The sequence below is a fragment of the Puma concolor genome, chromosome B3 (assembly GCF_028749965.1).
Source record: "Puma concolor isolate L17-30 chromosome B3, mPumCon1.1.hap2, whole genome shotgun sequence".
NCBI lineage: Eukaryota > Metazoa > Chordata > Mammalia > Carnivora > Felidae > Puma > Puma concolor.
The window spans coordinates 31,421,626-31,449,502 of NC_141672.1; the positions used below are offsets into that span (position 1 = coordinate 31,421,626).

Below are 27,877 nucleotides of genomic sequence, written 5' to 3' on the forward strand. Positions count from 1 at the left end.
TGAAGAGGGACAGGATGTGATAAACACTGAACTTGCTCAGAAAGGTCATGGGCTCTGTCTTCTCGGGCTTACCTTACTCCTGTCCCCCTTTGGAAGCGGTTGGACAAGTTCTCATCCTGGTAGGATGGTTTGAATAGGACAAGGAATGGACTCTGCTCTTTCAGAATTCTTTTTGGTCTTACGATTTAATGGCATTTGCAGAATCTGGGCTTTCCCTATTGATGGGATGAATGAATTAGTTGCATCGTAGAACAAAGTAATGATAAACTTTGTGTCAGTGAGTGCCGCCCCAAGCAATCTGCCATCTGCACTTGACAGAAGTCTCATTTTCCCAATGTACACTTGACATTTCAGCCACAGTGGCTCTGTTTCTCAGTCTTTGAGATTAGCTGAACACCACTGCACTCTGGATAAAATAATCCCCCACTCGGTAAACCTGAAGAAATGGGGCACAGTAGCTTAGCACAGATCACCTGGAGTTCTGCTATAAAAGCAAAATGCGATGTACTCCTGAATGTCCACTCTGTGTCGGACCACAGAGCGGAAAATTATCGACGAAAATGATCCACAAACCTCAGGCAAGCAGAGCCAACCACATGCTGAAGAGAAGCTCTGGGTTTGTCATCTGAGAGGCTGCACTTTCACATTCTGAAGAACTAGCTCATGAATCTTAGAAAAAGAACATCCTCACCTTAAGAAAAACATGTAGATGAGAGGCACTGAATTGTTGGCAATTACAAAAAATTCCAGGCAGAAGATACTTAAGAGAGAACTGTTACAGATAAAGATGGCAGAATAATTTCTGAACAAAGAAGGCGTATTTTCCACAAACACAGGACGCAGAGGACCAAGGTGAGACACAGTGGCTCTAACACACATGCAGCGGTACATGATCATCGACAGTCCAGCGTGCTACGCTAGCCTGAGGCATGCATTGACGGGTGATGTAAAGTTAACGTAAGAAGCCCTTCTTTACCTCTACTCTCGGGAAAGGTACAGCATTTCTGGTATGAACAGTCAACTTGTTAAGTCAACCAGAAAAAATACATTCATGAAACTGAACTGTACTGATGACCGTGGGCAGGCCTTTGTCCTGGGACTTTAACTGGCCCTTCTAGTGAACGTCACACACTGACCAACTTACACTCAGACATCGATTATTTGCATACAAGCTATTAAAAAGTCCTCCTTGGTTATGTTTTGCAGATGAAAATCTTTCAGAGAAGTGACTTTGCTACAAGTTCCTGCTGTACTGGGACTTATACACATACCTGTACATAGGAGCACACAGCTCTGTGCAAACAGTGACACTTCTATACAATGAGCTTTGACATACAGTATTCGTCGGGAATTGAGGATTTATGTTATTTTTGAATCGGGTTATTAGTGGGGGCCTTGAGTGTTCAGGCAAAAAGTGAGATCTTTAAGGAACAAGTTATTCATATTTGATCACCAAGATGTACCGAGCACCTTCCTGTTATGCTCCTGGTGGCACACAATATGCGAAGGTGTTTGGGAAGAACATATTGGGTGAGAAATCCTCCAAGACCGGATGGCAGGAAAAAGGAAGTCATCACATGAGTGTACTGATCGGCTGCAGAGCTCTGAGGGGGCCTAAGGAATCAAGAGGAAGCGGCAGAACGGCTGGCGAATGAGGGTGGCCACAGAGCCTGGATACTCGATCAGGTCAGGACAGGACGTCAGGAAAGAAATGTGGATTTGCAACTACGAGGTTTTCAGCTTTATAACGTGTGCTCTTTCTTTTTCTTAAGTTTATTTATTGAGAGAGAGACAGAGACTGAGAAAGTGAGCACAGCACACACGAGCTGGGGAGGGGCAGACAGAGTGTAGAGAGAGAGTCCCAAGCAGGCTCTGCGCTGTCAGTGCAGAGCCCCAAGGGGGGCTCCACCTCCTGAGCCATGGTATCATGACTGGAGCTGAGATCAAGAGTCAGACACTTAACTAACTGAGCCACCCAGGCGCCCCCATAATGTGTGCTCTTAAATCTAGTTCTCACATCAGCATTACCGCCGGTTACACAGCGCTAACTAAAGAGGTCTTTGGTCATCAGAGAAACCAGCACTGCCTACTGCCCAGGCCAGAACTCTAAGAAAAAAACGAACTCAGCTGGTAAGAGTGTTTAAAACTGAAACTATCTTCACCTCTCCTGTGCTTACCACAAACCATTTTCTGAGTGGTTTAAGAGCTGAAAGTCAAATAGCCATTGCGGGGGGGGGGGGGGGGGGGGGGACCCTCTCTCTAAATTTCCAAACTTCATAGAAAATACATAGATACTCTAGGAAGCAGCACTTCAGAGCAATTAATAGACTTTTCGAATGTAGAAAGTTATCAGTGTATATGATTTCTCTTAATGACATGCAAATGTAACAACCCGGTGTAATTACCAACTTACATTAATGCAGTTCTCATGGGGTGCCACAAAAACCCTGCACAATCATCAACAGGGAGACTGGAGGACAGAGTGGGTAGGAACACAGCCCAGCCAGAAATACGCAGAGGAACTTAATCACTGTAATTTAGATTTTGTCACCAAGTCCCAGGTACAAGCTCTTTTATGCACTGTCAAGAGATCTCCACATTAATTGCTATTCCTGTCTTCTGAGGACACAAACACTCTAATTTGCAGTGATTTTGGTTTCTTTAGCTTTGTGCATTTGGTGGCTAAGTCCCCCTTTCCTCCAGAGAAGGAAGTCTGCTAAAGCTCTGATTATCCAGCCTGCTCTGCCAAGACCAACAGACAAGTCACAAAGCATCCTGCTTACCAGAGTCTAGAAATGAATGTGACTCAACCGATCAGCGGGTGGGAAGCCCTGTGCCCTCCCTGAAAGGCCACATTCTTCTCTTCTCTAGTAAGTTTGACTTTCAACAGAAAAGTTATTTCCAAATGATGATTTAAATGATTTCTGCATGGTCAGTTTGAAGCAGAAAACAGATAATGCTTTGGGGCCTTCAGGCAGCCCCAGTCAGCACAATCAGATAATGCAAGCTCAGGTGCCTACTTTTTTGGGGGAAGGGGGGGAGGGGGGAAGGGGGAGGGGAGAGAGAGAGAGAGAAAGACAGAGAGAGAGTGTGTGTGTCTGTCTGTAGATCCCCTGAGATTTATCAGAGGGCACAGCTGACGTCTTGCCCAGAGCTTTTCAACCTTACTACATGGTGATGCTATTCTAGGCAAGACCTCTATAATCTTTCTTCTGCCAACAAATTAGACCAGAGAGCCATATCCCCAAATGGAATGATCATTCTTAAAAAGATATCCTCCTTTTGGGGTACCTGGGTGGCTCAGTCAGTTAAGTGTCTGACTTTTGGTTTCAGCTCAGGTCATGGTCTCACGGTTCATGGGTTTGAGTCTCATGTCAGGCTGGGTGGGTGCTGACAGCGAGCAGCCTGCTTGGGATTCTCTCTCTCTCTCCCTCTGTCCCTCTCCCCCACTCTCTTTCTCTCTCAAAATAAATAAACTTTAAAACATTGTTAAAAAGAAAAGATATCCTCTCTTCGAAATAAAGAACAGAACACCAAAAAGGCAGAAGTCAAGCTAAACCTAGAAATGACACAGAAACTATCTGGAACTGAAAAACAGTCGGAGTCTGTGCACAGGAGCAGCCGACGAGACGGTGGGGCATGCCCAAAACAGTGAGTGACTGTTGTAATTATTGGTCATGTGATTCTAGGTCCACATTACATTATTATGGTATTTGACGTCCAGCTTTCTGTTCTACTTTCCCAAATACTTCCTTAACGCATCTGAATCAAACACTCTATTTTTTGAATCGTGGAAAGGTGCCCGAGTGCCTGGTACGAAGAATATCAAGACTGCTTCCCAACTCCCTTTCTGTTTGGGGTCAAGTAGTTTCCAGGCCTGCAGTGTGGTAAACAGAATAAAAACCTGTGCAATGCTTCACACCATAGGGCCAAACGGACATTTTCAGATGCAAAGGTCAGGAATCTGATCACTAACAATATAGACACAATGAGAGAACTGAAATTTAACTGGTCGAGTTAAACAAATCCAAATTAAATCCAGGACATCCTCTGTCATAAAGATTATCCGGGGTTTACTGGCAGATTATGTGCCTAGATTCCCATTTGAACAGTAAAACTAAATCTAGCTTCTTCGCTGTTTTTCTTCAGGGCATAATAATAAAAGGAGGCCCAGAAGGCAGCAAGGTCAGGTGCTGTCATGCAAACTGATCAATGACAGCCAAGGATGAGAGGCAAAAGGAGAAACCACCACAGAGATCAACAGGCCCAAAAAGACAGTGTTGGAATATTTCCTCCTTCAAAGGGAGAATCTTGTCATATTTTGGATTTGGGGCTCAAATCCAAAAGAGGAAACGAAAAATGGTATTTATTTTGCCTATCAGAGAGATCTCTAAGGATACAGGAGAATGTGTGCTTTCCTGCTCCAAATACATGGGATGTCTAATTTTAGCTACATTTTTCTACTGGACTCCCCTCCCCCAACCCTCAACATATCACTGGCAGGAGGCAATTCCTGGAAAAGGATTCCCCTGCAAACACTGGCTAAGTCATGTTCTCTGACAGGCAGTGTGAAGGATGGGCTGGACATCATAAATAACACCAGGTTCATCTTAGAAAAGACCCCTTTCTTCTAAAAATATGCTCAAGATTTTCTTCCAGTGCTCAAAAGACTGACTGATAGACGTTCTCTATCACTACCTGAAAGCCTGAATTATAAAATTCTTCTCTAATTCTGGTGCACAGGATAATTTTTATAAGATCGAATACAACTTTACAAAGAGTAAATCCGTATACTTTTCTCAGTTAAAAATAATGCATTAGGGTTGTAGGAATAAAATATTTTGGTGGCAAATAAAAGGCATATGTAAAAATAGCGGTCACTGCACAGAAAACCCCTCCTTTATACTCTACTGAGTGAAGCAAAGTGAGATGAGGCTGGAAACTCGATTCGGGAGTGGGCTGGGAAGGCCAGAGGCGGTAGGGGAGGGCAGTTACCTTGTGTGGGAAGCAGCGTCATTTATACTGAAAGTGCTGTTCTCCCTTGTCAGAGGGTTTGAGCCCGCTGGGCTCTTGCCGTGGATGTCCAGGCTCAGGGAGGACTCTGTTTTCCGGTCCATGCCGAGGCCGTCTGTCTCTAAAGTCCGATCTGCCATGGAGATCACTTCACTGGAACTATGCCACAGGGGTGCCACTTTCTCTTTGCTGGGCCCTGAGCGAGGGGACGACGTGGCAGCCCCCAGGGAGGCCGTGCTGCCGTGGCTGGGACCATAGGAGGTGGTGTCGATGCCACTGTCAGCGGAGGTGCCTTGCAGGTAGTTGTAGCTGTTGAGCTCAGACTCCGTGCGGTCCCCATCGTACCACTTCTCGTCGCTGTGGGCACTTGACGCGTTGCTGGAGAGGGTATTGCTGCTGGAGTGGCTTGAGTAGTGGCTGTCAGACTGCAAGGGAAGTAAGACTGCCTTAGGCATAGGCTCTGCTTCTTGAACACTGGGAAGAAACAACGGGAGAATGGCCCTGTGGCATGTCTCTGGTTATGGGGTTCTCACGGCACAAAAATTCCAGTGATAACAAGCCAAATACGGGAGGGGCCTGGAAGAACCTATTCAGAGTGTTCATGGCAAAGAGTACTGGAAACAGGCCACGTTTAGATTTAGAACCCATTTTTCAATTCGCTTAGGCTAAATACTATCAATAATATGGAGATCACTCTAATCAGAAGGTATGCTGGATTCCAAAAGTCCTACCAATCAGAGTAAATGTAAGGCAAAATATGAGGCTTATTTGTAAAGAGATCTCCTTTTCCTTCCCCCCACTGGCGTCTGTGTAGGAGCCAGCTTTCTAAGGAGTGCTTGGAGATACGATTTATGCTACGTCAATTCAAGGGGTGAGTGGGGTGCGTGGTAGGGAAAGGAAATGATGGTGCTTGGACAACTGGATATCTGCATGCAAAAAACAAACTATGAAGATGGGTCCTTATTGCACAGAAAAATAAACTCAAAAGATCAAAGGCTTAAGTGTATGAGCTAAAACTGTAAGACTCTTAGAAGAAAACATAAGTATACATCTTCATGACCTGTTTATGCGATGGTTTCTCGGATATGAATGACACCAAAACCACGAAAGATTTTTAAAAAATTAATTGGATCTCACGAAAACTAAAAACTTTTGTGCTTCAAGAAACCCAATTAAAAGACGGGCAAAGGATTTGAATAGACATTTCTCCAAAGAAGATATCAAATGGCCAACAAACACAGAAAAAGATACTCAATAACATGGTGCCTGGGTGGCTGAGTTGGTTAAGCGTCCGACCTCGGCTCAGATCATGATCTCACAGTTTGTGAGTTCTAGTCCCGCGTCAGGCTCTGTACTGAAAGCTCAGAGCCCGGAGTCTGCTTCAGATTCTGTGTCTCCTTCTCTCTCTGTCCCTCCCCTGCTCACACTCTGTCTCTCTCAAAAATAAACGAACATTAAATAAATTAAAAAAAAAAAAGATGCTCAACATCATTAGTTCCTGGAGAAATGCGAATCAACACCACAATGAGATAACACTTCACATACTAGGATGTTCTAACCAAAAAGGCAGACAGCAGTGAGGGTTGGCACGGTTGTGGGAATGTAAAATGGGGCAGCTGCTGTGGGAAAACAATCACAGCTCCATTCTTAGTATCTACTCGAGAGATGAAAACACATCACAAAAAACCTTCCAAATGAGTATTTACAGAGCATTATTCATAATAGCCAAAATATAGAAGCAACCCACATGTCCATCACCTGGTGGATAAAAAATGTATATGCATACAATGGGAAATTATTATCATAGAAAGAAATGAAGTACGAACACATACCAGAACATAGGTGAACCTCAAAAACGTTATGCTGACTGAAACAAACCAGACACAAAAGGCCAAATAGCGTATGTTTCCATTCATGAGATGCCCAGAACAGGCACATCATCAGAGACAGAAAGTGGATGAGTGGCTGTCGACAGCATGGAGGGCATGGGAAGAGCCTGGGTAACTGCCTGAGGACACAGGATTTCTTTTTGGGGTGGATGAAAGCATTCTGCAGTTAGACTGTGGTGGTGGTTGCACAGCTTTGTGAATATAGTAAAAAAACCACTAAATTGTATACTTTAGTTTTTCTTTAATGTTTATTTATTTTGAGAGAGAGAGAGAGGGAGAGGGAGAAGGAGAGGCAGAGAGAGAGAGAGGGAGAGGGAGAAGGAGAGGGAGAGAGAGACAGAGACACAGAGAGAGAGAGAGAGAGAGAGAGAGAGAGAATCCCAAGCAGGCTCCGTGTTGTGAGCGCAGAGCCCCATGCAGGACTTGATCTCATAAACCATGAGATCATGACCTGAGTCGAAATCAAGAGTCAGACGTTTAACCGACTGAGCCACCCAAGGGCCCCTAAACTCTATACTTTACACAGTGGCTTAGCTGCTTAGAATGTTCTATAATTTACCAAAGAAATAAGATTTCAAAATATATCTGAATAAAATAATATTTTAAATTAGATGGGAGACAGGAAGTCCAGATACCTGGTGGAGATCAAGTGAAAAGAGGAGAGTAGACACTAGCTCAAGAGTGTGTGTGTGTGTGTGTGTGTGTGTGTGTGTGTGTACACACGCAGGTGCATGTGCATGATGGCTGAGAAAGGGACATGCTCTTCACTGGCTACGGAAAGAGGAGGACGACACAGAAATTTCACTTTAGAGGGAAAGATTCTTTCTTAAACAAGAACCCACCAATCCATTACCTAACTGGTGCCACTCTGGTTTTTTGCAACAACACCTTTTATGTTATGAGGTCTTCATTTATTTAATGTTTATGTATTTATTTTTGAGAGACAGAGAGAGAATGCAAGAGAGCGTGGGGGAGGAGCAGGGAGAGGGGAAGAGAGAGAATCCGAAGCAGGCTCCATGCAATCAGCACAGAGCCCGACATGGGGCTCGAACCCACGAACTGTGAGATCATGACCTGACCTAAAATCAAGAGTTGGACACTCAACCGACTGAGTCACCCAGGTGCCCTGGCCCTCATTTATTTTTAATGTTTGTAAGGCGGAACTTCTTTAGCTCTGGATCTGTGCTGTGTGAGCACTTTTAATGGGGTTAGCCCAAATCGAGATGTGCTAAGAGTGTAAAATACAGAACGGATTTCTATAGGAATGTGACACGAACCGCATTTGTTATGTTAAGTTTTGTAGTAGCCAATTAAAAAGTAAAAAGAAATAGGTGAAATTAATTTTAAGAGTATATGGAATCTAACCTAATCTATCCAAAATATTATTTTACCACGTCATCAATATAAAGGTGCTAATGAAGGAAAGGAAATTGACAGACTGGATAATTTATCACTTACAACATGTTGTGATGACAACATCGCATTTCTTCAGTAAATCTCTCACCCACAGCCCAGTGCAGGGCGCTTGCCCACGCACAGGCATGTGCTGTTTCTTTAGTTCCATATTCATTTTACTAGGGCAAAACTTACATGAGCAAAACCTCTTATTCTTAATTCCACCCATAAGTAGTAAGGAATTAAGTAGAACTATGGTGAAACAAAAATGTGTGTAAGTGTGCAGGACCAGAGAAGCAGGACGGGCAGCTGTCAGGAAGCTATTTATCCCCTTGACTGATGTTCCAAACAGATCTCATGCATGCAACTGTGTAAGCAAATAAAACCCACTTTCATTTCTTTTTAATTTTCTAAAACGTTTATTCATTTTTGAGAGAGAAAGAGACCACGTGTGTGCACGCAAGCGGGGAGGGGCAGAGAAAGGGGGGAAAAAGAATCTGAAGCGGGCTCTGCGCTGACAGCAGAGAGCCCGACGTGGGGCTCGAACTCAAGAACCTCAAGATCATGACCTGAGCTGAAGTTCGACGCTTAACCGACTGAACCACCCATGTACCTCAATAAAATCTACTTTTAGCACATTTCTGTTCCCAACATTTCAGGACTGCTTGTGCTGCATCACATGGCCTTCCATCCAGGTCTGTGGGGGTGGCAGGTGCATTCCAAAGAGGAATTTGAGTTAATCTCAAAGCAACCTTAGGGCCCCTGGCAAAAGAAATTCCAGGGCCATGACTGCAAACACCCATCGTCCACCAGGGTCACGTGACTTCTTCTCTGACCATGTGGAAGAAACAGCAAAGCACACTGTGAAAACAGCCATTTTCACACTGCACAAAAGGCACATCGCTAGGAAGCTTATCATTTTTATCGTTTGACGGTTAACTTACATGCCCTTGTTTGTTTGGAGACAAATGGACCACCGGATCCTGCCGCATTAATCTCCCACTGGGGCTCTCTCGGAAAGCTGGCAGTACCTTTGATACTGCTGGGAGATGGCACGTTGGCTCTGGAATACAGCACAGGACATTACGGTGCGGGCACTAAATAGGTACAAGCACATGTTGACAAATGAAGACGGCTTGCCATTGCATTTCTCAGGTCACTGACCAGCAAACTCTGAATTTCAGCGATAAGCTTGTTGAGAGTTTACACGATAGACAGCATGTCAGAAACTAAGTGGCTGATGGGTAAAGCTTGCAGCTGGTGACAGTGTGTCACGTCATACACATTAGCATAGCCAAGTACCACCAAACCAAAGGCCATGAACAACGCGGCAAAGTTAGGAATCAACTTTTGGTTCTGGGGGAAAGTCGAGAATATATGGATTCAATTTATGAAATTCATTCATTGCAAAGTGTGGCTAACCTAGCTTGGTCTACATTACCTAGACAGGCATGGATGCAATCACGTGTTACTTACCATGACACTTTGGAAATATTTTACCTGTATATTCATGCTGCTCGAGGACAAAAGAATTGAAATCCTGAGGTCCTCTATAACTGTAAGCTAAGCACAACAGAAAAGACACACAGCAACTAGTTTACTTAAGACAATTGCTTCCTTTTGGACTCCAAGCTGGCGTTCAAGATGGGGTTCCAAAGGTAAAGGCTAAGCGATTTAGCTGCTTTAACACACCGGTAGCTAACAGCAACAATTCTGGACTTCTGCAGCACCATTGCTAAACGTAAAGGACTGGGCAACATACTCTATGACTCTGACTCTCAACCATTTCCAAAAGCAGAGGCAGAGAAATGAAATCTACTGAGATGGGTGTGCCAATTAAGCTCAACTCCTCCTCTCCACTGGGGTACCAGTTTGTAACACACTGATGTACAAAGACAGGTAGGTCTGCTAGCAAATGAGAATCTCCTCAGCCTTTTCAATCAGTGACCTGAAAGTCATTACAGCGTTTTGTTCTTACAAGGTCGGCCCTTTATACACTCAATAGAGTACGCGGAGTAATGAGAACGGAACAATTGTTTTTCTTGATTTCTCCCTGGCATGGGTTATACCAACCAAGCCCCAGATTCCATCTGACGTGCCAATTCGAGAAAGCTAGGTTATTCCTCTGGAATTGTGGAACGTAAAAAATTAGAAAATATTTATTCTAACATTTTATTGGAAGCCTTCGGTATTGGACGGTGACAGGCCACCAGTTGGTGTAAAGGTTTCTCTGGCAGGTTCTGGGGTATCTTACCAAAGTCATATCTTACTAACAGGATGGAACAATGTGTTGAAAAGATTCATTAGATTCATTGATATTAATTTCAGAGCCTTATCTATTAAGAGTGGGATGCCACCAAAACGAAAGTAGATGCAAGGAAGAAAAGACTGGAGGGAGGTTTATGAGAGCGAATGAATACAGGTCTAGGACGAGCCTCATAATTACCCTTTCCAGTCCCAAGATACCTTTTCGTTCCCCATATGACTTCACGTGAGTGGGAAGTGTGGCACTGAATGTTGCACAAAGGGCTTGCTGGCAGCTTTGTTCAAAGCCTGCACTAGGAGCCAAAAAAAGCTGCTAAAGTCATGTTGAAGCAGGGATCCTTTCCACATGTGTCGTTACCATCTCAACAGTATCAAAACATATGGGATTAAAAACATTCTGTCAAGAGCGGAGCAGCAGATCGGAAAATGCTCAGGTTTTGTGTGGTGGGGGTGGGTGCCGTGAGAGTGGGTAATGACAGATGGCTTCAGTAACAAGGCACATCTCACTGAAGTTACTGGAACAAAGCAGATCTCAGAACCTGAGAATTACATTTCTCTTCCTCAATTCCTGTCTTAGCTAAATATGTCTTCATTCCTTTCTACGATGACGATGACGGTCAGTGTATTTACGGGGGATAGTCATTAAAACAGAACAAACAATGCGTTTGCAAAGATAAAAAGATGGGTCTTTGCCTTAAAAGTTTACCCTTTTCCGCCCTGAAATTCACTTCTTTTTACCCCACACTGATGGTAATGCTACTAGAGATAAGATAAAGGGGGGAAAAAAGCCCACCCAACGGTCTAGATTCAAGTCCCTGATGTACCAGCTGTACTGAGGCTAACTCCCTGGCTACTGTTTTGAAACTCAGTCTTATTTCATGGGAAAATTTTGTTGCAGCAACTAGTATTCCAGTGTCCCCGTAGAACAACTGCATGTAGGGAGAGAAAGGGCTGTGCCAGAAATCCAAATGAAGCCTCACTAATGCACATCTTTCCCATCCAGCTGTTTTATGCTGCTAAGACATGTCCTCAGCTGACAGCTTAATAGCAGAGACCGGGCGGGGTGGGGGGGTGGATACCACAGGAGGGAGGAGAGAGATCCTAACCAAGCTACATATGTGACTGAACAACAATTCCATCTCTTTCCCACTTTGTAGAGGTTTTTTTTTTTTTTTGTTTTTGTTTTTAACTTGACATCAAGAATACCAACGAGTCTCTAAGGGCACTTATACTAGGCAAAAACAAACAAACAAGCAAGGGTCGAGGGAGATGCTTAGGACACATGTGGTTTGGCAGTCTGGCATTTTAATCTCGGTGCTGAAAGTAATTCCTATGTCCTTTCTATTTTTAAACTGGGGGCCACTTAGAATTCCTGGACTTTCCTCTCACGTCTTATTTGCTGCCCTCACTTATAGATAATCGAACTGACACTTAGTTCTCAATCACATTTGTTAACCAAGGCTGTCTTCTACAACGGAATGCTTTAAGGACGTCATCAAGAGGTGGCCAAAGTCGCCTCGGTGTAATAGCAACTTGCTTCTTGGAGGAGTTAGTCACTTACCCATCTGGTCAGCAATGCTATCCTCACTTCTTTGCCAGCTGGGGGTAGATTTCCCGCTGCCACCAATATCTGACTGGGTGTTCTGCCTGTCGATGGAGGCTGGGGATCTGCGGCTTACTCCAAACCTGTGGCAATTCCCCCAAACAAAGGCAAAGATGACATCAGGGACCTCAGCCATCAGGGAAAGACAGTCCTGGGTGTAATGAACTGAATCCTAGTGACAGGCACTACCGGTTTTGCTTACGTGTTGGCATTTGTACACTCAGGCTTATGCATGCGTACTCAGGGGCCAGAGCTGTGTGTGTTACGGTCAACATACATCACTCTGTTTAAGAAAGGTACGTATGCTCGGTATATACACTGTAAAGAAGGGCAGGAGACGTTAGCATCGAGCTAACCTAAGAAATATAGAATAGGAAACCCAAAGTTTCTAGCCCACGTGTAGCCAAGCTTGGACTGTCATTCACAGGCAAGGGAAAGGCTTCCCAGTCCTAATGTTCCATGGACATCTTCTAAGTGGAATATTTCAGGGGTTTCTCTGAACTCAGTGAGCTGCTAAGTCACTAAGTCATTCATTCCTGGAACAAGTATTTTCTGAGCATTTGCTCTAAGGTCTGAAAGACAAAGACGACTATCGTTTACGTTACAGAGTGACCACTTCTGAATTGTATATATTTTAAATTGCCTTTTGGGAAGGGCAATTTGGAAGTAGGTAAACTGGCATACATAAAGGCAAATGTCTATTTCTGGAAAGAACAGTTAACTATTTCATGAGCCAGTTTTATTTTGCCCTGTGCAGAATAATAATATGTGCCTAATTAAAGCATATGCCTTGATTAGCAATATCGGCAAAGTAAATACCAACTGAGCCCAGGAAAAAAGGCTGAGAATGTAAAATTCAAGGACTTACGTGGACATTTATAAATTTGTGTGTGGTTACTAATGAGCTTATGAGTAATCAATATGATAGAAGATTAACAGCCTGGAATGACGGATGCTTACAATACGTGTCTTATTTGCCACAGACTGATAAACACATGGAGAGAACTAGCAAGTTATACACTGTAAGAGAAAGAGACAAGAAGGAGGGAGGCCTGGATCTGAGCTCCAGCCCCCCACCCAAAGTCTCGATTTATTTGTTAAATGGCAGTTCCATTATATGGATCTGGGGAGAAGGACCTATATAAAAGCATTTGCGAAGCAGAGAAGGCTGTAACATTAACCCGCTATAACCTCCTCCTAGCTACTTCTGCACAATGACCATTGTTTACAAACTCAGTCATAAGCCTTGCTAAACAAAGTTACCTCCATTATGATAAACAAGAAACTTGATTTACGAAAATTTCAGCAAAAGGTGCTCATTTAATAAAAAAGGGGGGGAGGAGTGGTTCCTACAAAGACTGTGTGGATTTCAGTTCTGCCTTTCCTGTAAGCTGGAAGAAAATGGCTAAAACTGTTTGCATCTTTGTATGTATTTATTACTTGATGCAATAATGCTTATTTTCATTAACAATAACAGCAAAGGGTGGTGGGGACGAGTCACTAATTATGATCTTTGCCATCTCCTCCCTAAGTAGGGTCCTTGTTAAGCTCATATCTTCCAACTGGCCCTATGATTTTATTCTAAATTTTCAATAAATGAAGACATGTCCACAAAAGCACAGAGATAAAAGTTAAATATGAATTCTAATCTTGTTCTTCCTTTTTGGTAGCAGTGGAAACTAAAGACAACTCTTAAAACCTCTGGATTTAAAGTCAAATGCTTTTCTGGCCATCTGGATGTATGTATGTATGTATGTATGTATGTATGTATTTAATGTTTATTTCTGAGAGAGAGAGAGAGCACGAGCAGAGGAGGGGCAGAGAGAGAGGGGGACACAGAATCAGAAGCAGTCTCCAGACTCTGAGCCCGACGTGGGGCTCGAACTCACGAACCACAAGATCATGACCTGAGCCTAAGTTGGAAGCTTAACTGACTGAACCACCCAGGCGCCCCTATTTTTTTTTTTTTTAATCTGGCTGTCTGGTTTTAAATGAATGACAAAGTAAGGCTGTCCTTAAATCCTGCCTTGAAAAGCATGTATCATCTGGCTGATACTTGAGGCACATTCAGTGACCACGAACTCTAACTCACGAGCTGGTCCATGGCTCTCCAGAGCAGGCTCACAGCCTGTCCTCATCATGGGCTGGAAACTTCTTCTCTACAACTTTTACTGGTCTCAGTTGCCTTCATGGACAAGCTTCCTCCCTCATGTAAGAGTGCTGGAAGAAAGCTGTAGTGGCCTGCCTACCTCTGTCTGTGCTTCTCGCCTTCAGGCTGTACACCCTCAGTTATGCTTCCCACCGTGATCTCCAAGCTCTTCCATTTACCCAGGTCATCCCTCCCTCTGCCACGATCTGCCTCATCAACATTGCTCAAAGCGTGCGGCCCGAAAATACATCTCCAAGGATGGTAGAATAGACCCTATGTCTTTTCAACAGTGTTCTTTCCTACCTATCTCTCGTTTCCATACCAAACTGGTGCAGGTGCTTTCTCCCCCACATGTAAGTGCAGTGGGCATTACTAGTCACCCTGTTACCTCTCAACTGATCTGGGTGGTCTCAGTACCCCCACACCAGGGAGTGGGCAGGCACGCCCTGCACACAGGCAGACACTGGGCCCACTGAAACGGAGGGAAGAGGACAAGTGAGCAGATCACACTTGTGGACAACCACTGTGTACTGATCTGATGTACTGGTGTTACTCCACGCTTCTGAGCTTCTTGAAGTTTAGTATTAATGGGTTTGCAGCACGCCACATACACTCCTGCCTCATGGTCAACTCGTACACCCCTATTTTTACTGGGCTAAGTTGTAGAGTAGACATGATCATCTTTCTCTTGGTAAGAGTAACTTTAGAATCCAACCTGGCCCATGGGCGGTGCATGTGAATCAGACAATGGACGGTCTCTTGGGTCACTGATATATGCAAAAACTGCCTGGGATCCAGACTAAAGAACCCTATCATTACCTTCTTGTCAAAGATCACTCCAGGTAAAAAAGATGTTATACAGTATGGCAAATATCATGGGTAACCTCACAAACAAGGGAAAATTCCTCAACACCACCTACAGTCGGGTTAGCGTCACACATCAGGTTGAAGAATTACCACCTTACTGAAAACACTGTGTAGGGTGGGCACTGGAACCATGTTTCTGACATTTAATATTCACCAAAACACTAAGGTTTCGGCTTACATTTTTGGTATACGTTTAAAGCGTATCCCAGTCATAAGAAAACTGCTTTTGTTGTTGTTGTTAGCTCATTTATATTTTGTTGTACTAACAAACAACAAGTGTTGTTGTACTAACACTAAAGTTGCAGCGGATTCTTATTTTTGAAGTAAAAGCAGGCCATTTAAATTCTACTAATTGAAACAAGGAATAATTGGTTAGGACTTGTGGTATGGTATGATAATAATACTTAACTCATAAAACCTTTTGCAGGAACTCATGAATAAGAGATACATTTTTTTTTTTCTAATTGTCACTGAAGTAAATAAGAGAAGACATGTGCATTTTAGATATACTACCCAGGGAATCTTGCGGAGGACCCCGCGATGCAGGAGGGGCAAGCATATTGTGTAGTGGTTTTATTACCTACTTTCTTCTAATATAAATATTTAACATCAACAACAAAAAAATCATACTTAATAGCTGTAAACCAACAAAATGCTATAGGATAAAAAAAAATACCCATTATGAAGGTATTCTTAGTAAGCCTGACTATTTTGTAACATGGAAAAATCTCAAAAAAGTAACCAAATCATGTGTGTGTTTGTTAAAAATGTATTTGGGGGAAAACTCAGAATAGAAACATGGGTTTTTATAAATGCCTCACATTTGATTTTCAAATGGTTTTGAGTTCTCCATCAACCTCCCCAGAGAGACACCCCAGCAGGAAGTCTCTGACAGTTCTTTGACTCTTGCTCTGGGCAAAGGTGGCATGTGTGGGTCACGTAACATTTTGCTGCTAATTACTTCCCAACTTCTAGTCGGTTGGGGTCTGTTTTTGTTTTTGTTTTCCTTTCTTTTTAGTAGCCTCTCAAATCAGGTACATTTAGCCTTCAGTCTCTATGTCTTGTCAAAGGCAAACAGTTACCTTTGGGTGTTTCGTGTTTTCGAAAGAGATGAGAAACAACAACCAACCACAGGCCGAGACTGCAGAAGCCTTTGAAAGTGTGAGAAAAATAATTTTAAGTTTCGAACAGGATGATGGTTCCCCCTACTCTAACAGCCACACAAACTCCAGCCAGTGCAAGAAGCATGCTCCCGAGCGTGCTTCAGAGGAAGTGACAAAATCTGTGCCGTAAGACTAGGACAGTGCACGCGACTGCAGAAAGTGATGCAGTCTGATTTCTTTGTTTCGGGGGCCCTGGAGGCTAGAGAAGGATGAAGAAACCACTTCCTGAGAAGTGGTTTGAAGCAGACATTAAAACATCTTCTATCTGGAATACTGACCGCATTCCCCCTTTGGCTCCTCCTTTGTAGATGGGTCAAGGCACGTCTGAGTCACAGGTGAAAGGCAGCGATGGGGGGCAGGGGGCGTGCGAGGGGCAAGGGCACACCTACCCTTCGGGCATGGACTTCTGCCGGTAAGTGCTTCCGCCAGAGCCCGTCTCGCTGGATGAAGACAGGTTGCTAGGGGAGTTGCGGCACTGCTGGGACCTCGCGAGGGCCATGGAGGAGACCGTCACGTAGATGTCTGAGCCAGGAGACAGCCTGCGAGAGCAAACCAAAAATATGCAGTCAGTCCAAGGGGAAGTCCCGAGGCAATGCACCATGGATAATATCCTACCAATGCGACAGAGAAAGCGACTTCATGGAGATAGTGAAAATGAGGCCAGCTGGAAGCCTACAAAAGAAACTTCTCCATAAAACTACTCCCTTAGGAACAGCTGGAAAATGGCTTTGAAGATGGGGGCGTGGTGTGGGGTGAGGGGACATCAAAAATAATGGGGGAAAAACAACATGTATGTTTCCAAAAGCTGCCAAAATTCATTGGGTTGAATTGATTGTGCAGTTTCCTAGAATGGCAGTGCAGAGGATAACTGAGCCCCAGTGACATTAACATAGCAATTAATTCCAATTTTTCACACTGGTTCTCCCAGAGTCAAGGACCACACTGAGACCGGTGCGTTCTCCGCGTCTTTGTCTTGGGGTGTTGTTACTCCAAGTCTGGAATGAATATTCAGATTTTGCTATTTGGTATTTGTAAATGTGGCTGAGCATCACCATATAAAAACCTCCAACAACAACAACAAAAATGCCTAGAACGTCAGTTGTTGAACTTCTGCGATGTCCCAGCAGAGGTGTGTGCTCTGCAGATGGCCACCCTGCTGACTGGCTCTGGGGACAGAAACCAGAGCTCTGTCATCAGGACAGACACAGACTTTGTCCTTTGCCTCCTCTGTTCCAGTAGACAATAGGGCAACCCCGGGGACATCAGTAAGTGAAGCTGGCACCTGTGACTGGGGGTAACCTACATCTTCCTACTGATGTTTTGGTTCAGAGGGAACGCTGGCACAAATCTCTCGACTCCTGTGGCAGGGCAGGGCACTTCTGTGCAAGAGCGGAGTGAGAGGAATCGAAGTCACTCGTTCGGTAAGCCAAGCCTCTTGGTTGTAAATCCACCGCTCAGTGCTAAAAGACTCGTGTCCCCCAGAGCAGGCCGGGTTTTCTTTTCTTACCAGGACAGCTTGCAATGGGTCTGCACGGTCAATGCTTTCACATGAAAAGCTATCTTTTTACCCAAACTAAAGTTCTGAAGCCTGGCGACGGAACCCGATCCACTGAAACCCAGAATTTTCCAACAGCGAACCTGTGTGCCTTCTGGAGCAGGGCAGAATAGGGTTTCAGGTTCGGGAAGCTGACAGAGGGGTTAACAGAATCCCAACGAGAAGCTTTTCTCACAGAGAAAGGATGAGGACAGATGCTGAAATTATAACTCTCAAATCCTTCTATACCCAAGAGGCGGGTCTGACTTGAGAATCCAGATCTCTCCGCTCTGCCACAAACCCAGAATCTCCAGCTGTCTCCTAGACATCGCCACTGAACAGCCTCGATAGCAGCTCAAATTAAACCTCATCAAACCTAACTGGTTTTTCCATTCCCCCGCCCAGCCCTCGAAACCTGCTCCTCCTGTATTTGTTATCTCAGGCTGAACACCTTGAAACCATCTCCCCCGTCCCTTTCCTCATCTTCCATGTCAACTCCTCTAATTAAGTTCAACTTTTGATGAGTAGAAGCTGTGTGTCAGGCACCCTGGGTGCTGGTCTGGACAACACACAGACTTAAGAAGTTAACTGGTCTTCAACCTGCTGACTGTCCTCCAAACTCCCTCCTCTCTAGCCTGGATCAGCACACCTGGGCCCTAACTGGTCTTCAAAGTCTAGGCTCTGCTTACCCCATCTGAAGCCATCCCACATGCTTCTCCATAGCTTCCCTTTGCCTACAGAATAGAGCACCGAATGTCTGGCCCCCTCTTCCAGGCCTTGGACTGTCTTGTTCAAGTCCCTTCCCTTCTCCATTCCCTCTTCCTGTCTCCCTGCACCCTACATTCTAGACACATTCAGTGGGCCCCTATTCTCAAACTCAGCTACCAAATGCATACCTTCACTCATCTTGCCCTCTCTGCCTCTCTTCCCCCTTTCTTACATAATGTCCTTTTTCTCTGAGGCTTAATTCCAACATCATATCCCTGAATTCATAGATTAATTAGAACCTCCTTGAGTCCCACATGGTCTGTTCTTTGCACCATTACATAGCACAACCTTTAGCACAGTTTTATGTGTGTCTATCTCCACAACTAGATTTGCTTCTTAAGGGGCAGGACTGAGACTTCCTTATCTTTACAGCTCTGACTGCTTAATACATGTTTGTGGAATGAAGGAGAACATCAGCAGTGCGGGTGGGTTCAGATTAAGGGCCCACAGTGGGGCACCTGGGTGGCTCAGCCGGTTAAGCGTCTGACTCTTGATTTCGGCGCAGGTCGTGATCCCACGGTCTGTGGGTCTGAGCCCCACACTGTCAGTGCAGAGCCTGCTTGGGATTCTTTCTCTCCCTCTCTCTCTGCCCATCTCCCGCTCAGTCTCTCTCTTTCAAAATAAATAAATAGACATTACAAAGAAGAAGAAGGAAGAAGAAGAAGGGCCAATAGTGACGTCAGCTGCCTACGCCAGGGGTTCCACTAACGGTGGGTCTGTATCAGTTGAAAAACAGTTGCCTGCTAATAATAAAGTGCCAAAATTAGTGGATACTATACTAAGAGCAATGAAAACAGATTCAAAATTAATATTCTCCTTCAATGTGAGAAAAAGGATGCTGGAATTATAACCAGATACCCCTGAGCATATCATCAGTCTGACAGGTAATGGCAAGAGAACTCGCTGGTAATGGCTCCTCTAGGTAGTACCAAATGGTGCACAAAAGGACACCGAGAATGCTCAGGTAAGGCCCTTGGAGGAACGGGATGAGAAGCTAGGGAAAGAGGCAGAGCTCCCACACTCCTCCTGTTATCGCCACACAGACTCAGAGAAATACCAGCCACACAGCGGTGCTCTCATGAGGATACAGGCTCAGGAGAGGGCTATGTGTGGGGCAGCCACGGCGGGGTCAGGGACCAGTGGGGTCTTGGGACACCAGCTCATCCCTACTTCTCGGTAATGTGTTTTGATAAAAGAGAGATCAAGACCCTTCCTTAGGTACCATAAAATCCACATCTCATTTCTCTTCCATGAAGACATCTCCCAAATTTCTCCATTTATTCTGAAACAATCGGAAGAGGTACGGATTAAGGAGCAGCGTGGATCCAAATGTAACAAGACACCACACTCCTCTCTATCTTAAGAGTTTGGCTTCTATAGGCGCGGACTACAGAGAAACTTCAACTACAGTTTCACTTGTAGGTGCTTTGATTTTCCCACTGTGAGGGGGAGGAGGTGTTACAGAAAGATGAAAACCAAGTACCATGTTAACCTTAATGTTAACATACGTGGTCAGGGCCAGTGTTAACATCTGGGGGCCGATGCAAACTCTCTCTTCAGGGTAAACGAATAATGCCACTGAATTGACTGCATGGTGAATGTTAAAACGTTTCTGTTTCTGTGAGGAAGTAACCACTGATTCCACAGGAAAAGTCAAGATGTAGCTTACAATTGCATTTAGAGCCTGTTTTTCTGACTCTGCTCTCTAAAACGAACATTACTTTAAAATAATCTCATGCTAGTTCTCAACCTCAGCTCCTTTATTTGGCAAATGTCTCAGAAAATTCTACTTGGTTACTGGAGTTATCCCAAAGTGAAAAAACAGCATTTCCAGGAGGCCAGCATTCACTCCCATCCTTCTTTTGCATTTATGTAACTCAATAGTGGCTTTGTTTTCTGTCTGTTCACACACACAGCTCACACAACCAGAAACCGATGGCAAGCCATCCAAATGTTTTTACGACTCTAGATGTACGTATGGCGGGCAAAACAATTTTCAGAATTAGCTCTTATACTGATCTCTTACTATTCTTTTCAAATACTCTGAAACTGATACTACCACACAAATATTATTTGACAACAGACCTCACTTGGGGAGTAAGAGGTCCCGCCTGCCTGGCACGGGCAGTGCCCTTCTGCCAGGGAGCGCCTGCGGCTGGTCATTACTCAAGGTGGGCTGTGTGCCGTCCTGTGCTTTGAAAAGGGGTACCCCCCAAACTGGCTCACAGAGGAAGCTAGCAGGCTGACTTCTTGAATCTCCACCCCCTCACCACCCACTTTATTTTAAGGGTTGCTGGGGCCAGTGAAGACTTAGTTAAGCAAGATCACAAGGCTTTTCCTCTCTTTTGAGATAAGCTGAGATCTTTCTACTTCCTCCTAGTCTTAAAGAGCACCCCCGCCCATGCCACACCCCTCCCCAACCCCAGCATCTGGATGTTAATGCCCAAATAGGTTTAGAGGACGAACAGGAACGCATCTTTCAACTGCTGTGAGGTTTTTTTTCCAATTGTGTGGAATGTAAGAATTTTCAAGAATGTTCTGGTCACTGTGAGAAAGGAAATGTCTAAACCTTTTAGTGTTAATTTCGGTAGATTCTTTTCCCTACATTTTTGTCAATTTTAGCCAAGAAATAACTAAATGTTTTTAAAGTAACTGATATTAAGTGTCCTCTGGAGCTCCCTCTCACTTCCCTCTGCAGAAACAAAACACCAGGTCTTTTTGATTGTATGACAAAAATGCAGCAATTGAAAAAGTCATGATCACCAGCCTGACAGACAATGCCTCCATAGTCTGCAGGACTCCACTGAACACCAGCTTTTCATTTACATGCGATGCATTTCACTGCGATGAAAACAAGGAGTTGAATGGAATGGACATTTAGGAAGAGATGGTCCAAGATCAGAGTCAGTTCTTCATTTTTCCAGAAGCATTCTCACACCAAGACAAAAGGGAGAAGAGATTCACCCTCAAGATCCGGATTTCCAATAAAATAACTTTTGCACCCCACCACATCCTTCCCATAAATCAACTCACAGGGCCACACGCACAGTGTTAACATTAATAGATTCTCATTCAATTGATCTCTTCAGATTGTGACCGATTATAATTTATCAAGTTACGGATAAAGCATTCAGTATCCAAACAGCTGATGACAAAACTTTTTCCTGAGTAGTTCTGTATAGGTTGAATTATGTCCTGCTTTGTACCCCTAAGTGACAGCACTCCTAATGTGTCCAAGGAGACAAGGCCCTCTGTAAGCCAAGTGCAAACAGTGGAATGATGGTGAAAACAAGAGAGAGGGTTTCAAATAGCAGCAATGACTGACAAATTAGATACTTGAGTCTGTAATTAAGCACAGCATTTTACCACAACTTAGCAGTTAAAATGCTGTTCACCCAGGGAACAGGACCAAGTTGAAACCTGTCTTTAGCAATCTGTATCAACCAGGATTCTTCCAGAATTATATAAAAAACAAATATTTTTTTTTTTTCTCTAAATGACTCAAGGTAATGTAATTTGAGTGCTTTATCCAGACTAGAGTTTGAACAAACTATATATTCAAATTCAAGTCACTGTATGTACCTCTGTCTTTTTATCTCTTCCTACTGTGTTCTCTGTGAACCAGAGCTACCCCTGGCTTTCTGACCAAACACTTCATGTCAGCTGTTAGGATTGGATCCTGGAGATCCTGTTCCGATGAGCCTCCACTGACAAGGTCAATTTACAACGAGGAATAACTCCCCTGCCCGGTTAGGAAAATACGGCAATTCATCACGCTGAGATAAACGGATCATCACGTCACAGCTGCTGGCAAGATGTTAGAAGTTCACAGCCCGGCACACATCATGGATGCCTCTTGAGAAGAGCCAGTTTTATATCTAAGAGTGACACTAAAGAACAAAAAATAAAAACGGATTGCTTGCAGGACCAGCTACATCGCGAATGCTAGTTCTGCCCTGTGTACTCGGGTACCTGGTACGGCCGTTCACTGAGGTGGGGGACACACCAGAAAGAGGAGGTGATGGACGAGTGGGAGCCCACTGGTGCTTGTAAATATGATCCACTATTGTGACATCCAAGGGCAGACGTTCAGTAGGTAGTCAGGCAAATGAATGTGACAAGTACAAAGGAGATCAACAGACACCATTAAGGAACGGCCCACGTGCAGGATGGCTGACGTAGCTCAGACAAACAAGCTACTCTGAGACACTGCACAGCATGGGATTAAAAGAAAAATGAGGAAGGAGCCGTGGAGGACACACAATTGGGGGGGGAGGGGGCGAGGAGACAGGTGCAAAGAGCTGCCAAAAAAAAAAAAAAAATCAGGAGTTAAGGTTTTGGAAGATGGGGAAAAGGAGTCTGAAGGACAGAGCAGCGAATGGTGTCAGATAAACTAAAGACACCACATCCAGGGGCTTTAGCTCAAGAAACAGGGAGGGCAGGGGCTGTAGCCTGAGTGACCTCAGAGAAGCTCAGAAGTTCTAGGATTTAAGGGTCCTCAAGTCAAACCAAACAACTATGATTCAGGTGGACAGCACCTGTGGTGTGCAAGTTCACATTGGAAACTTCTAACCACAGCTGACTGCCTTACTAGAGGAAGAGGAGGGATTACATGGGTACTTGCTCTGTCTCAAAGCAGAAAATGACAGTGAAGATTGGCATGGGAACTGCATTTAGAGAGCACTTCCTTCAAAACGCAGACTGATGGGGCACAGGACTTGGGCTTCCTGTGAGGTGCTGGTTCGGAACCTCTCTAAGCGCAGAAATGCTCTCCATCCAGCTGCTTACAGCTGAGAGCAGTGGGGAAGCAGGGAACGGTGGCATCCAGGTAACACTTAAAAGTGCCCAAGTGGCTCAGATCCAACACCAAATATTTGCATAAAGGCTGGCGATGCTTCCTCTAAAAACACAAAGACAAAGGAAAATTCTTTATGCTAAGATGCCTGTTGTTTAGGCAAAGACCCTGAAATAGATAAGCTTTTCAGAGCATATTAACACAGTTTGGGGCTTTATTACCGATCCCACATTATGTTTAAACACAGTAAAGTGTTCAGTTCAGTGTGCTACAGCAGAAATTTTGGTTTTAATTCTACCCTTGCACTCCAGGTAAATTTGAGGCCAAAACAGTGATTCCATCATATTACTTACTTTTTTTAATGTATTTATTTTGAAAGAGAGAGAAAGAGAGCGAGAGAGAGAGAGTGCACACACGTGTGCAAGCTGGGAAGAGGAAGAGGGAACTGTCAGTGTAGAGCCTGATACAGAACTTGAACTCACAAACCATGAGATCATGACCTGAGCCAAAACTAAGAGACGCTTAAGTGACTGTGCCACACAGGTGCCCCCATCTTACCTATTTTTGTTGAATAAATATTGTTCCTGTTAAGAAATACTATTCACACATATACTATCAGATTCTATTTCAAAAGGCCATCTGGAGAGCATAAAGCTCATATATTTAAGCCAAAGAGAATTAGACTTTAGTCTATTTAGATGGCAAACGAGTCATCTGTTTTTACTGCACTGGTTTCTCTCAACAGTGTATAGAGAACACAATTGAGTGAAATAATTCTTGTTAGAAACCTCAAACACCAACACATTTTGGTATGTTATAAAAATCATGCCCTTGGTATTAAAGGAAAAAGGAAAATCTGTTCCACAAGTATTTACAAAAAAAAAAAAAAAAAAAAAAAAATGAAATCTTCCCAATGACCTTTAAGTCCGGGATCTTGCATAAAAATACAAGAAAAACGATACTTCTACAAGCAGTCAATTTGTGTTTTCATCTGAAATGAACCATGCTGGAACCAGCCGCGGTGAACGGAGCGGGCAGATTTGTGTAGCAGACGTGGGCAGGGCAGACTTGGGAGAGCTGCTGGCTTCAGCTTAATACAGCTGGTTTCTCTACAGTTAAATACAACCTAACCTGGGGAAGGAAAATAAATGGAAGGAAAATTATGTAAAGGCAATACTTTGGTCTCAGTACTCAGCTCATGCTGTTATCGGTAAGGCAAGATTCAAGATATGGTGGACCCTGGCATTTAATTTGACCATTTGTGATACATCTGAAAGGAGTCCCTTTCTTCTACAGATTGCCCAGGTACAAATGTGAATGTCCCACAGGGCAGGACTGGTATGAGGGGGAAGGTTGAGTGCATGAGGAGAGCCCAGCAGCCAAGGGCCTCACTTCCCAATCTCAGTAAGGTGCTCTGTTCTCAGTAACACCATGAAGGGGAGGCTTTTCAGTTATGTTTTACTACACTTCATGGAGAAAATGATACTCCCAGGTAAATTTATGAATCTGGGGATTCATGGAGGACTCAGGAAGTATCCCTGATGAATGTCATGAGTCTATTCTATATCTAAGTATCTCTGAAACAATAGCAAAACAAAGTTCCTCAAATAGGATCTTCTCTGTGACTCCAAGTGGAAACTTAAAAAAAGAAATACTGCATTACTAAAAATGAGCAATCATGGGATAGGAAACCCAACTCTTTAAGTTTACACAAAGGAAGAATACCCAACCACCACATATTTCAAAATGAAGATGAGCCAAGTGACCTGAATATCCTGCATTTGTAGAGCTGAGATTTTACAGGTCACCTAAGCTCTCCGTCGTAAGATCTGAAATATCAGTCCTGTGTCCTCAAGAATACCTGATACTCAGAAGCCTGAGAGGTTACATCTCCCCAAAAACCACTGGCGGCCTTTGCTCCTGCCACTTTCATCTGTGAAGCCTGGAGGGTGCCAGGGCCACTCCAATGGTTTTACGGGGAGAGCACTCAGATTCCCCTTCCCCTGGGGATTGGGTGCTGGTTAAGATGAACGGCAGACACAGGGACCTGCAGAAATAACCTCTCGAACTGAGAAGAGCTCCATCTGGGGAATAACGCAGTTGACGGGTTCTCTAGCACTAAAATCTGCCTGCATCATAAGATGATAATTAGCTACAAAAAATATTTCCACTTTTGAGGTCAGGATGTTCAGCAACAAGCTTTAGTTTTTGTTGCAGAAATTAAATTCAACATGGAATCAAAATACATCCTGTTTTTTTCTTATATGGAATACTGTATAAAGAAATTAACACAAAACAATTTAACTTGTAAAACTCTGATGATTGTCCTGAAAGGGAAAGAAAATAGCATTAAGAGGGGAAGAAAGGGCCCTTCTCTAAACAATGATTTCCTAAGGCTCATCTTTCAAAATGTGGGCCAAATCATGCATTCTAGTTCACACACACCTTGGGGAGAGCCAGGTTTGGAATGTGTAGAACAAAGACTTTATTCAGAGATCTCTTGGATGTTTTTACTCCTCAGAAATGAAAGAGTCCACATGCTCTATTGTTTATTGAGATAAAGAGTAAAGCTCTACAAATCACTCTCCAAGATTAAGTGAGCAATTTTAGAAAAGACAGCTAGTTTTGTTGGTGGCGGTGGTAGTGGTGGTTTTTACTGAATTAGTTTTACATGGTATCCTAGTATTTCTGAACTAGTTAAGTGACAATGTTTTATGCAATAGATCAAAAGTTAGACTTAAGATAAACGACCTCCAGCTTTCTGGGGCGCCTGGGTGGCTCAGTTGGTTAAGCGTCTGACTTCGTCTCAGGTCGTGATCTCACAGTTTGCGGGTTCGAACCCTGTGTCAGGCTCTGTGCTGACAGCTCGGAGCCTGAAGCCCGCTTCGGATTCTGTGTCTCCCTGTCTCCCTGTCCCTCCCCTGCTCATGCTCAATCTCTGACTCTCTCAAAAATAAATAAACATTAAAAAAATTTTCAAAAACAAGCAAACACAAAAACCCTCCAGGTTTTCCGCTCCCAACGTGAAACAATCTATGACTACGAAAGCGTAGCTGGGGCCCATTTTCCTTGGCACTCTGTACCTGCTGGACCTGGTTTCCACTGCTTAGCTGAGCCAGACTCACGTTTTGGCTCCCACCTTCCTTCTGCCCCACACAGCTCCTAGAACAGACAGTTCTCCCCAACTCTGGGGATTCCTGATCCCTCTCCAGTGTGGGGGTCACAAAAATATTCGGAGATATGATCAAGACAAGCAGAAGTGTTGAGGAGAGGGCAGGGAACAGAAAAAAGTTGGCTTCTTCTAGCGGGCGACTAACAGCTTACTGAATTAAAACGGTCTCCTTCATTAGCATAGGTAATGCACAGTGCTATTATTTAGGATGTTTACAATCTTTTTTTTTTTTAATGTTTATTTATTTTGAGAGAGGGAGAGAGAGAATCTCAAGCAGGCTCTACGCTGTCAGCACGGAACCCTGTGGGGGTTTGATATCACAAACTATGAGATCATGACTGGAGCCAATATCAAAAGTCAGACGCTTAACCGACTGAGTCACCCAAGTGCTACTAAAATTTTTACAATCTTCATTAACAAAGTGACACAGACACCCAACCAAACATCTGCATTCTTTTGCTACTATCCTATCACTTCTCCCCAAGAGACAAAGACTATCAAAGATGACAATATGGTCAATGTCACCTCAATGCGTCTTCCAAGTTCTAGCCCATCATAGCCATTAAGCGTGCAGTGATGGTTTCTGTTGCTATCACATGGAGATGAAAGGGCAAAGCACAAATACCATGACTCAGAGCTGAATGCTCTGCTGGAACGTATCCCCTTTCACTCTCATGGCTTTGGAATGCTCCCATGCTTTGAAAGCCACCGGGGCATGCATCTGTTTCAATTCCTGATTTCTGGTAAACCATGGAAACACCTAAAGCTAGTGTCTGTGGGTCTGGTGCTCCTTAAATCTGGGGCAGACTCGGAGCAAACCTTTGAAGGTGCACTCACCGCCTCTCCAGGGGGCGCCCGTCACTGGAGATGCTTCGAGGGATGTTGGCGGCTCTTTCTGGAGGAGCCATCTTCCCGTCTCCTTTGCCAGCATTCAGCCTCGAGGTCATGGGGCTCTGCACCTGGGAGGGGACTTGAGCTGAGTGAGGCCCCTTGTTGGCATTCCTCTGCCATTTGTTATTATTTCGGAAGGGAAACTTGAATTCGTATGAAACCCCTTCGTTCATTTTGTATTCCATCACTGGCATGCGGTATGTTTCAGAGCAACTCCTATTAGGGACACAGAAAGAAGAAAGATTAATATTGCTTCTTTTTGTGGGTGGAACCACACTGATTCTCATTAACAGTTAAAATGGATCAAACACTTCATTCTTTGTTTCAAACTGTCTTTTAATCATCGGGCCCTATAATTACCGTCCTTTCAAAA

The 27,877-nt window shown here is 44.1% G+C and overlaps 1 protein-coding gene across 24 annotated transcripts in view; it reads right to left on the reverse strand.

Annotated features, from left to right (window-relative positions):
* Positions 1–27,877, reverse strand: part of SIPA1L1 (signal induced proliferation associated 1 like 1) — a 366,004-nt gene that overhangs the window by 28,813 nt on the left and 309,314 nt on the right. For 22 of the 24 annotated variants that reach the window (XM_086709388.1, XM_086709371.1, XM_086709372.1 and 19 more), the window contains 6 exons: positions 27,451–27,720; positions 16,734–16,883; positions 12,124–12,248; positions 9,798–9,860; positions 9,242–9,360; positions 4,996–5,438 (listed from right to left, as the gene is read on the reverse strand). In XM_086709388.1, coding sequence (XP_086565514.1) covers positions 4,996–5,438; positions 9,242–9,360; positions 9,798–9,860; positions 12,124–12,248; positions 16,734–16,883; positions 27,451–27,720 — 1,170 coding nt within the window. The remainder of the gene's footprint in view (positions 1–4,995; positions 5,439–9,241; positions 9,361–9,797; positions 9,861–12,123; positions 12,249–16,733; positions 16,884–27,450; positions 27,721–27,877) is intronic. The other 2 variants (XM_025918512.2, XM_086709390.1) reach the window with 1 other exon arrangement.